Below are 12,703 nucleotides of genomic sequence, written 5' to 3'. Positions count from 1 at the left end.
CCGTTGAGTAGATCTGCATTATATTTATACTAAATAATCTCTCTATAAGATTTAACGAGGAAACACTTTTACCAACAGATGTTACTTCGCGCTCTCTCTCGACAATCAAAAATCGCTGTCAACAAGTCTCTTATCATGCTTGTCCAGTTTATTGGTGCAGAAGCTTGGACAATTACCAACAGTGATGCGAAGGCGTTAGAAGCAGCGAGTATCGAATTATATGGAATGGTGAGCTGTATGAGCTATACCGTGACATTGCTATAGTTAAGTGTGTAATAATTTAGCGGTTCCGATGGCTTGGTCATTTCGTGTGAAATGAACTGACTAGAAAAGTGTTTGCTTCGTTACCCGCTGGTGGAAAACTCGTTAGAGAGCATTCGTATCTTCTTTGTAATGTCCTTTACAGGTGTCAAACGATATGAAGGCGGTCGTACCACCAACTGACGACAGCAAGCCACTGATCTGTCTGACGGAACGTTTAGGACACAACTAAGTACGACTCGCTTCTGTAATGGTCAATTAAGTATGTAAATCTCTATACAAAAGAGCAGAACTAGGCTATAAAATTTTTATTTAGGGTTGCTATCATACAAAAAAATGTTGAAATCGGATTTATTTTTTAAGTTGATAAATCCAAATTATTTAACAAATTCGTCAAATGATATAGAATGTAGGTATTAGATTTTAATTTGAGGGATACCAAATAAGTGATGTCAAATCGAAGGCGAGTTTGTTACTTACGACATACGGCTGAAGTTATAAGCTAATTGTATAGCTTCATAAATTTGTTAGATATTTCTGGGGTGTCATAGTACAAACTGTCTCTTATAATTGAAGCCCTAAATATGCTTTTATGCAATATTAATCTATCCGTGTTAAAACCAACCTCACTTTAACATTATCCTAACTAAACTGTGCAACGGATCTACTGTCAAAAAATTGATATCAAATAGTAATGAAGCTACAATTGATATTTTGTAAAACTCGAAATTTCAGTGCCAAATTTTTATAAATTTTTAAATGAAGATAGAAGAGTACAGTCAGTAAATAATATTAATACTTACCATTATTCAAAACTTTTTATATTGAGTATTTATAAAGAAAAACATTTCATTTTTATATTCATAGTTTATTTTTCACTAAATGTTGTTTGGGGAAATTTTATTAGTTTAATTTTGTATTTGAATTATATTGTAATTAATATTTTTTAAGACATTTTCAATATTTTTAATTAAATATTTTTTTTATTTTTAATTATTTCTTCATAATTTTGCCTTATTAAAAATTTTAAATTAATAGCTAAATTAATTAGAGCATATATAAAAATTTTTTATAATATTAAAGGAAAATAAAACATAATATTTTAAACAATACACAAATTCAATTAAAAAAAATGTTTTTTATTATAATTTAATATATTACAAGTAGCAATTGAAATATTTTAACACACTATATGATAATGGTAGATAATAATTTTAAATCCCATTTTAAATAACTTATAGTATATATAATATAATATAATATAAATAATATTAATAAATAAATTGTATGTATTTATTTAAATTTTAACAGAAATTATATAAATTAAACTATATAACTTATTCTGAAGGTATTCCTAAATAGGGGGGAGATAAAATAACTTAACATAATAACATAACTTAAATTAACATAAAATAACATAACTTATTCCATATAAAATTATTAGCCACAATTAAAATACATATGAATATGAATTTAAGGAATTCCAAAAAAATTTTCATATTAAAAATAATATTAATATATCTTTGTTATATATAAATATTATTATTATATAATATTATTATTATATAATATTATTATTATATAATATTTATTATATATATATAACATTTCTTTATTAAAAATAAATTTATATATATTATTTTTAGTTTCAAAAAAAATATATTTAAATTTATAAAAACAAACAAAAATGCTCTTATGCCAGAAATAAAAATTAAATTTATTATTTATTAAAAATAAATCCATACAAAATTATTAATTATTAATAAATTTCAAATAAATTTTATATGAAAATAAATTTAAAAAATTTCGAAAGAATCGTTTTATGCCAAAAATAAGTTAAAAATTTATTTGTTTATTAAAAATTAGTTTAATAGGATTTAATAGTTTAGCATAAATAAATATTTTATTAATATTGTATATATTTTCTTTAAGTTTACAATATAATTCAGATTTGATTCAATACATAAATTGATGTGCCACTTTAACATATTTTGCAAATTTATTTTTTTTTTGTTTATAAATTTTCTATTAAATAATTTATTTATTTAATTAGATTGCTTTTCATTTTAGGTATAATAGTATTACTTTTTTAAAATTAATCCTAATTAAAATGAACTTAATATTGAAAAGTTAAAATTTAATATTATAAATTTTAAGTAAGTTCTTAGTTTATTTGTAGTAAAAATTTGATTTTGTTAGAAATTTTGTAATTCCAAGAGAAATACTAAATTAATAAAAAAAACTGCCATATATTAATTATTTGGCTAATGAAAACCTCTGCTGCGTTATGCTATAGTCAAAGACTACAGCTTACAAAAACAATTCCAATATCAGTTATTAAGTCGAGTTTTTATGGTAAAGAGTGCTCTTCAGTTTAGATTTAGCTAACTTAGCGCTAATCACAAAATGTTCTTTATATTTTTATAGTTAAATTTAAATGGTTGAGGTCCGTGCTAAATATATTTTATTAATTTATTCAGAAATGAAAATCCATACAGTTTTGCAGTCACTGCAATAGTATACACATAAAATTTATTCAATAAATATTTTATAATTTAAAACATATATAAACTTCGGAGTTTTAAGAAAAATTAATGTTTTTAATTAAATCAATTATTATTAATTTAAGTGCATAAGTTCAACACTCACTAATAGCCAATTTATTAGTAATTCTTTTGTAGGTATGTCACTTAAAAGCAATTTTGAGTAATAAATGAAATGAAAATTAATTTAATTTTGTATATATTTTGGCAATTTTAATTGTTTAGTTAAATATAAATTGACATAATAAATACAGTACCCATTATAAAGAAGCTTAAAATTTATCAAAATCATCATATAATTTTGTTGTAAATGTTTTTCTTGAAGTTTATCTCATTCATATGCAATTTACTTAATTTTATTAAAGCTAAAACAATAAATTTTTATAATATATTATTTTATATATTTTCTTTATTATATTCATACAACAGTTTGTATTTTTTATGCAAAAATTGTTCAAAATTTAAAAAATTGTAAGGGTTAGGCCATTCTTTGATGGAATTGTGTTAAATATACGTGGAATGTGCAAATCACAAAAAATCCACAAAACTCTTTCCATGACGCCAGAACAATCCATTGCCAAATATGGATATATAACTTTTAGCTTAACAAATGACGTCAACGTTCTATATATGAATTTAATATCAGAATTGAATTTTTTTGCTTATATATTTTACTGATAATTCAATATAATTTACAACATAATTCAATATTTTGCACAAATGTGATATAGACGTAGGCTGTGACAAATGTGTAATTTTACACAAACAAGAATTTATTCTTTTTGCAGTAGAAAATCTAGAACTCTTTTATGAGATTTTCACATTCCACAAACATTCATCACAATTGCACCATCGAGTGAACATCCCTATTTTTTTGTAATTAAACAAACTAAATTTGGACTGATTTTTTCTGTTATTATTATTTTCTTCTTTTCTTTTAATAAGTTTAAATTATGTTTTGCAATGTTTTCATTTATTTTAAAATAGTTTTTCTTTCTATGTGTTTTTAACAATTTATACTTAATGTTTGCTTTGTTTGTGTGTTTGTTTTATGCGCACACGTTAAATTGAATTTCTTTCAAATATATTTCCACAAAAATATACATTTTCGGGAAATCCATTGGGATGGCTTACAATTTTTATTCAGCCGAAGTTGGTACTTCTTTACGGGTTTTATGGCCCCGGAATGATGCTTGTATCTTAGTAGCTGCTTTATTAAGCTCTGGATCAGTGAGATCAATATCTAATTCCTCAGCAACTTTTTTAGTTATTTCCTGTATGTCAACATCTTCTGGTTCATCCTTATTGACAAGTTTCCGAGCCAAGTGCCCACGGAAAGTTGATTGAATTTTAAGAGCAGCGTCACATAATTCTGAAAGAAAAATATTATATAAAATTATTATATTTTTAAAATGATTTAACATCATATATAACTTTCAATAAATCTTAATAACTTAAAGATTTATTAAATTAAAGACTTTTTATTCATTTATAAAATCATAATTTGCATTATTGATTTAAAATTAGATGTACTATGTAAGTTAAAACGAAATTGTATAAAAAATTGTGAATTTAATTCCAAACTATAGTAAAACTTCAAAGAGATAGCGAAAACCGTTTGCTACAGTGGCGTAACCAGGAATGTACTAGGAAGGGATATACTAGTAAACTGTTTTTTTTGTAGTTTTTTTTGCATTTCTTTCAATTAATTATAGTTTCAGAGAATTGGGAGGATTTACACATTATACAAGTAGTTTATTTTCAACTCTCCAAAATTTTTCAAAACTTCAGAGAGCATTCCTCTCTCTCTCTCTCTCTCTCTCTCTCTGTATCTCACTCTCTCTTTCTGCCTGTCTCTTTCTTTCTCTCTCTCTTTCTGTCCATTCTTCTCTACCTCCTTTTTTGTCTTCCTCTCTCTCTTTCTGTCTTTTCCTCTCTGTATTTCTCTTCTACTTTTATTCTCACTCTCTGACTGTCTCTCTGTCTCATTCTCTCTCTCTCTTTGTCTGTCTATTTCTGTTTCATTGTCTGTGTCTCTTTTTGTCTCTCTCTGTTTCTCTTTTTTTTTCATTTCTCCTTTTCTCTCTCACTCTTACTGTGTTTTTCTCTATCTTTTTTTACTATAAAAGCTCTGTCTTTTTTTTTCTCTCTGGTTATTTTTCAATCTGGTTTTCTTATCCATCATTTAAGAATATTTATTTAACAACTCGACTATCGCGGTTTGTATATTTTCTTTATTCATACCTTTAATGATGGTTTTTTCAAGTCTCATACTGAGGTCTTCAATACCTTTCCGTATTCAAAAAAGATATATGCTCGTTAATCATTTCGACAGATTACTAAGTCATTACTTGACCCTAATACAGATCATTCTTTTTTAAACTGGATGGATATTGACAAAAAATTTGAGTTTTTATAATATAATGATTAAACCAAATGATAAATGAAAAATAAATTTAACTAAGTTTTTTTTAATTATTTGTAAATGTAACTATTTATAAAATGTTAAATCCAATATCTTTTAAATGCAGTCAGCTGTATCATTTACGGGGTCTAAGATATGGCCATTTAAAATTTTGTCCAAAACTCAAATTCTCAAAACTCCGTAGGGATAATTATAAAATTTTTTCACTAAGATACGGATCTTTTTTTTTAATAGGATTTTATAAAAAAAACTCCAGCCTATCGAATATGATGGGGTCAAAAGTCGTCCCATTTATAAAAGAGTGACTTATATGTTTTGTTGTGTTTTATATTATGCAGAGGAACTAGTCTATTCCCAATAAAGAGAAGATAGCTATTACCTAATTTTGGGCACTCAAAGTCAATGTGTTCTGATATTTCACAGAAGCGCGGAGATCAATTTTGTTAAGTTGCTAGAAAGTAGAGCTAGAAATGGCCTCAAGGACCTTTTTATATGCTTTGTTTACAAAGAAATAAAATAAAATAAAATTTACTTTTTTAAAATATCAATAAAAAGTAAGTTTTTGAATATTATTCGAATGATTAATTTCATTCAATGCGGAAAAAAAAACAAAAAATTCAAAAATGTTTCAAACTTTTTTAATTTACATAAAATGCAAAAATCTGTTTTCACAAAATATTTTTTAATTATTTTAAATTAAATTTCAGGTTTCAATTTTGGCAGTTGTTTGCATATCGCGTTGAGGTCATATTTTATATAAACTTCAAAAAAATTACTTCAATGTTTTGCCCAAATAAGAAAACAAATATTTTATCGTGTTTTATTTATGCAGTATTTTGAATGTCAAATAAAATTATTAAAAACATTCAAAAATAATAAATAGAATTTTCTATAATCAAATATTTATTCCATATGCCGTAAAATTATTATTATTCATATAAACAATTTATTCAGGACATCAGATGTATTTGGACTCGTTGTTTTATTTAAAAATATATAAAAATATTTAAATTGTATTTAAATTTTTCTATATTATTTGTTTGTACTAATGAAGTTGTATTAATAATTTTAATTAAAATCAAATTTGTTTTCTCAAAAACACGTCAATGTATAAGTTATTAGGGGTGACATCTTGAATGAAAGAAAGAAATTTATTCAAAAAATTGTTTTATTTTAAATAATACATCATACTTCCAATGGTTCTCCATTTTAAATATTAATATTTTAAATATTATTATTATTATCAGAAAAATATGACGTTAAATTATGACGTCAAAATATTGGTCTCGCCCGTGCGACTATTGGAGTAACATTAGCATAACTTTCTCAGCATTACGTTCCTAGATTAGGTTCTATAAATAAGAAAGAAACAGAATAGTATTGAAATTTAACAATTAAAAATGAAAATATAATGAATTAATTCAATTATTCTACAGCTGGTTTCTGATTTCGTTCTAATATAAACACAGCAAGTAAATTTGTTAATAAAACTTTTACAGCAAACTAACAAAATTCCAGTAATAATTGCGAACATACCAGTCATGTACGGCTTTGGGTCAGTTGGTTAAGGTGCGCTGACTCTGAGCTTCAAATTTGGCAGGGCCCGAATTCGATTCCTGGTACTTGCAATCTCAGAAAAATTATTTATGAATAATAAAATACAAAAATTATTTCCAAGACCATTGATGATGGGTATTTGACAATAATCGAAACAGCTGTATGGTCAGCCAAAAATTCAATTAATTAAAATAACATTAAATCAATTTTTGTTGTTGTAGTTCACTACTGTTCGGAAAACCTCTTTAATAATATTTTGAAGAATAATAAAATAATAATCAAATTTTACGGAATAATAATTTAATAATAATATAGTAATAAAATAAATAAAATTTAGTATTTATAATAAAATATTAAAATTTACAGAAGTCCTAGTTAACATAGCATTTATATATATCAATACACTTCGTATTAAAATGTCGGGTAAATGATATAATGAAATAATTTTTGAAAACTTCATCGTTTTTAATTTGACTGGAATGAACTCTAAGCCTGGCACTTGCAGTGCAACAAATTATATGCGAACGTTTCTTCCACTTAAAGTGGATAAAATTTCTGTAACTCTATATCTTTGATCTGGGTCAGAAAGGGAATGTGTGATACTGTAACAGACGCTCCTTTATCTGTCTGAATGACATTTTGTCAAAATATGAAATGTTTTCTGTTTATCAAGGGTTAGTTTTATTATAAAATATTTACTATAATTATATTATATTATTATTATGTTAGATTCAATTTACAATCTTAACAGGAAAGAACTATTTGAAGTGACAGATTGCCATTTCAGCTTGAAAATAAATAGTTATAGCATATTTTTCTAAATGTATATATATTATCTATTACATTATCTTTTCTATCTATTATATTATAGATATATTCAGGGCGCAATGTTTTGCTTCTTATGAGAGTATAAGTCCCTATAGTACTGTGTAAGATTTAGAATTTTATTTTTCTCTACTTAAGTAAATGTAATATGTTTTTTTTACTAATTTCATTATTATCAATGTCCCTTCAAGCATATCAACTGTTTTTTAATAAAAAGTCCTTTGGGTAAATATATTCTATTATTCTACTAACTGACTTACTTAAAGTGCTATTAAGCCAAACAATTCTTGGTGCTTAGATACAGAAGGATATTTTTATTATTTTTTTTTTTTGGTCTATAAACACTTAACTATAAATATTACTCATTACTTTCTTAAATATTGTCTAAATCTCATTTGGAATGCCTTTAATATTGCATTAAAAGCGATTCGCTTTGCTGTCATAGGACGCGGATTAAACTTAATGTTCAAATGTTTATCTTCATTTTATTATGTGAATTTAAACGCCTTCCAGCAAACTCAAAGTCAAGTCAGAGCAATTTGAAATTATATTGGTTCGAGTGATAATGTGGTTAACCTCATTATATGGAAGTGATGAATTTCTCTCAGTATAAATGTCATTTCAGCAAGAATTGATGAAACTTCCGCCATAGAGACAAGGCAAAGGAAAAATCAGAAACTTCTTATGAGAAAGATAAAACAATGTATACGAGTTGTAATACAAACCCAATTCAATTATTGGGGACTATGTTTTCTTCTTTCCTTTTGTGTTTCTGTGACTGCTATGTCATCGTATAAAAAAAAACGAACAAGAATTATCTCTGAAATGTCAGTATTCTTTATTCTTTCTGAAAAATAAAAATATAGCAGATTTTCTTTTTAGTATCTGCTGATTGTGCTATGCTTGCAATTTGCAGTAAAAAAGTGGTTAAATTTTATTAAATAAATTAAAAGAAATATAATTGGAATAAATTTTATTGCCGTGCAAGTTGTGAGCAGCAATAAAATAACAAAAAAAGAAGTGAAAGGTAAAATTTATGGTCAGTTTTGTCAAGTAGGACCTGTCAGCAAGAGTATTCCTGCTCTGAGGACTCTTTACTTTCACATTGTACAACAAATGGACACAAAAATATTTTGAGGTTTTTACAGCAAAAAGACTCTTTCTAAATTCTACTAACTAAGAACTTTTTAATTAATTTAGACCAAACGTAAAAACTAGAGGCACTTCTGACTGATTTATATGGGCTCGTAAAGCAAATTGCCACTACGGTTGCTTTCCACAAATACGTACGCGTACTAAAAAATTACTTTTATAGTTCTGAGATATTTTTTACAGAAAAATTTATGTAAACATTTATTAACCTTTTTATAATAAAATAAAACTTTACTTTAAATAGTTATTGTTATGAGAGAAATGCTTGTAAAACAATTTTTATAATTAATTGTTTTGCTTCGCGTTTTTACAAACTTTTAATTTTTAAATTATAGCAAATATAATTTGTTTTAAATCATAATAAACAAATCAGGTTAGGTTACAGTGAGAATTTCGAAAACTAAGATTTATTTAAGCTGCCAATCAAAGTTTATCAGATAGTGATAATGTAGCAGGTTAGAAAGATAATTCCGAAAACTGCGAGCCAGTTAGGCTATCAATCAAAGACTCTCAGATAATGATTATATACAAAAAAGAGTAGATTTGAATGACAATTCCAAAAACTAAAATTTTAAAATAGATTTATTTAAGCTGCGAATCAAAGACTCTCAGACAATGATAATGTCTGAAAACAGAGATCCAGTTAGGCGATCAATCAAAGACTCTAAATCTGATAGCCAGGGACACCTGGTTTGTATTAAATATATGTTAAATTTAAAAATAATTGATAATAAATAATATTTAAATAGTACTTATAGTACTTACTTATATAGTACTTACTTATATACCATAATTGGTCAATTTTTTATTATTGTTAAAATTAAAAATCAAGAAAAACAAACAATTATTTTAATTACTTTAGACTAATTTTCAAATATCGATTAAATAAAAATTATTGTAATATAATTTGTTGTTTTTTTTTAATTTTTTATTTTTAACAAAAATAAAAAATTGACTAATAAGCCTAGAGAACACTATATTATAATAAATAATACTTAATACTATTCACACAGATTGAAATGTAATAAGCTTCAAGAAAAATGTATTTTACAAACAATTGTGAAACCCCCTTAATTTAGGTTCGCACAAATAAATTGCTGCCTTTAAAAGACTTGGTCCTACGACAGTTACCCATTTTCTCCCTAAATATAGGACGGCCAGAGATTTTTTTGATTATGATTCTAATACGCATAGACGTAAAGTGAAAATGTAGAACAAGAATAGAGAATGAATCTACAGTAGTGAATTTTTTTGTGCATTCAGAACTTAAGGCCGAATTAAGGCCACAAAATTTCTTGTTAAGGACTTTTTAATTTTAGATGGAACAGAAGCTTCCGCTCTAGTACCCACTTTTCTCTGTCAACAATGCTAGATAAACACTATAAATGTGCTTTCAAATGTCATCCCCTTACACATAAATATATCATTCTTTTTCGTCAGATAAATATGTCTTTCTTGCTAAGATGGTAACTTAAGTTAAAAGAAACCGTCAGACAACTTTAGCTCTGTCCTTCTAAGCACGGATGTCTATCAGCGGTCAAGCTAATTTTTAATTGTACGACTAAAACTGTTGTTATAGGATTATCTTCGAATTAATTTCAATCGGTGCTAGTGTTAACAAGCATCTAGCACAGGACTACTGTTTTTTGGCTTGTAGCTATAATGCATTTTAGCAGTCCGATAGACGTAACGGATCTGCCAGGAAACTTCAGCTCAGTACTTCTGTCTGTGGTCGTGCTTTTTGGTATGATAGTGTATAAAATTGTATGATTATGTATGATTATCTGTGAACACATTGTTATCGATTTCTGTAATCGTCACATGTAGAAGTAACCCGACAAGAGTCATAAGGAAATTGTCTAGAAGGATCTTTTTCACAAATGTCTGAAAAAGGAAGATATAGTTTCTGATTTATTTATCGTTTTGGTTACTCATTTATTTATCGTATTGGTTACTGATTTATTTATCGTTTTGGTTACTGATATTTATGTTATCAAAACAATGCTGGTTCTTGGCTTAGTTTATATTGCATTAGAGTGGTGGTCTTGTACACCAAACCCCAACTAACTCAAATAATGACCCGTAGTGATACCACAATTAACGTTGTTCATATGCAGACTAGAAGGATCCTAAAAAGTCTACAATGGTTAGATTACAGATAACGCTGATATAATTCAGAGTTCACTTTCTAAAACGAATTTTTGGGTGCTTTATTAAATTTTATTATATATAATATATAATTTTTTATATTTAATTAAAATTTTTCACTGTTTCCTTTTGCTTTTACAGCTTTTCATGAATAAAAATATTTTATTTTTTATTTTTTGTTTTCTTTTTTTTATTTTTCAGAAAATGCACGAAATATGTGTATTGGAAAGTATTTCCACAAAGACTGGGGTAAGTTCGTATTAATTCTCATAGCTACTACTTATAAACACGTAAACGTAGAACATTTAAATATTTATAAATTTATTAAAATGTTTACAGATATATATAGATATTTATATATATATATGTTTAAAATCGCAAAAGTAACAAAAATTTGCACATCAACCGCCTTTAGTACCGCCGGAGTAGTCCTCGAACAGTTTAAAATTTTAAAAGCACGTTTTAAAATAAATTTTCTGTTTGATTTTCATTTACACAAAATAAAAAAAAAAAATAAAATATTATATACTTAAATGATAAAATAATTTTATTCCCGAGGGCAGGCTTGACCACATAAAATGTGTTGGAAAAGAAAATAAAATGAGTTGCAATAAAAAAGTTGTGTTCATTCTCATATAATTGCATACAAGCAGGACGAAATGGGAACTGCTTTCTAGAGCAGTGTTTGTTTGGTCATAACTGCTCTGGAGCTTAAAATTTTATAAATTTTAACAATTTTGTGACACCGAAGTGAAATTAGCTGGCCATGTACGTAATAACAAGAACTGCATTAATTATGTTAATAACACTAAATGAGAGATATTTTTAATAGTTCACAAATGCTGTATAATGTCTGTGTAAGTCTAAATTAATCTGTTTTTATCTTAAATTGATTTTTAAAGAAATCAACTAAATGCTTAATATAAACTATTTTTTTTCAATAGTGAGGTTTTTAACGAACTATAGTGAATTGCAACAACATTACATTTTTATTATTTCAACTAAATTTTTAGCTAACCTTTTTTTATCTATTCTCTATTGTGTATTCTGTGTTTCATAATGATTGAAAATTTTAAAAATTCTAAAACAAATTATTAAAATAAGTTTTTTTCAGTGACATGCTAGAAAATATTGTTTGGGCTATGTTTTTGCAGTGTATTAACTGCAGATTATATTGTCAAAGGGGGATTTATTTCATAACACCGCCAACTTATTTAACGTTAATGTTATGAACATCTTCTATCACTATCCAAAGATGGTTTCAAAATAAGTAGTGGTGTAGACAGTGCAGTTTACGTAGAAGAACTGAACAGAACCTCCTACAATAATTCGGAATTATTGTAGTGTTTCCCAGGCGAAAGTGATTGCCATTGTGCTAGCTATAGCTTGTCTGAAAATGCATGGTATATTTAACAGTAATATATACGTACTACCAGACAGTCAAGTTGCTTTAAAGTCCTTAAGTTTATGACTGCTACACATTCCTTAGCGAAATATTGACATAGGCAGATACAAAAACATTAGAACCATCTTTTTATTAAAGCCACGTATTCAGTTATTCTTAGTGTGAATTAAAACTGCCTACAGGTAAAATAGAGTCAAGGTGATGAGTCACCAACTCAGGCGCAAACACATACAAGACATATCTCTAATCTGGGTTCTCGATCATAATGATATTTTCGACAATTATAAAGCCAGAAAAGATGCTTCAGGACTTCACTCGGAACATATAAATAATCTGGGCATATCGTTAATATCATCTAAACTGCTACTAAACTGTTATTTCTGTGTT

The 12,703-nt window shown here is 26.3% G+C and overlaps 1 protein-coding gene across 1 annotated transcript; it reads right to left on the bottom strand.

Annotated features, from left to right (window-relative positions):
- Nucleotides 1-3,840: 3,840 nt before the first annotated feature.
- LOC119674502 (sperm surface protein Sp17-like) lies at nucleotides 3,841-5,076 on the bottom strand. Its single transcript, XM_038085641.1, has 2 exons — nucleotides 5,049-5,076; nucleotides 3,841-4,176 (listed from the first exon to the last, which is right to left on the bottom strand). The coding sequence occupies exons 1-2, from the start codon at nucleotides 5,074-5,076 to the stop codon at nucleotides 3,944-3,946; spliced, it is 261 nt and encodes an 86-aa protein (XP_037941569.1). The 3' UTR covers nucleotides 3,841-3,943.
- Nucleotides 5,077-12,703: the final 7,627 nt, after the last annotated feature.

Source organism: Teleopsis dalmanni, chromosome 2, assembly GCF_002237135.1.
Source record: "Teleopsis dalmanni isolate 2A chromosome 2, ASM223713v2, whole genome shotgun sequence".
Taxonomy (NCBI): domain Eukaryota; kingdom Metazoa; phylum Arthropoda; class Insecta; order Diptera; family Diopsidae; genus Teleopsis; species Teleopsis dalmanni.
The sequence above is the reverse complement of the archived record's forward strand: the minus strand, read 5'-3'. Positions and strand labels throughout refer to the sequence as shown.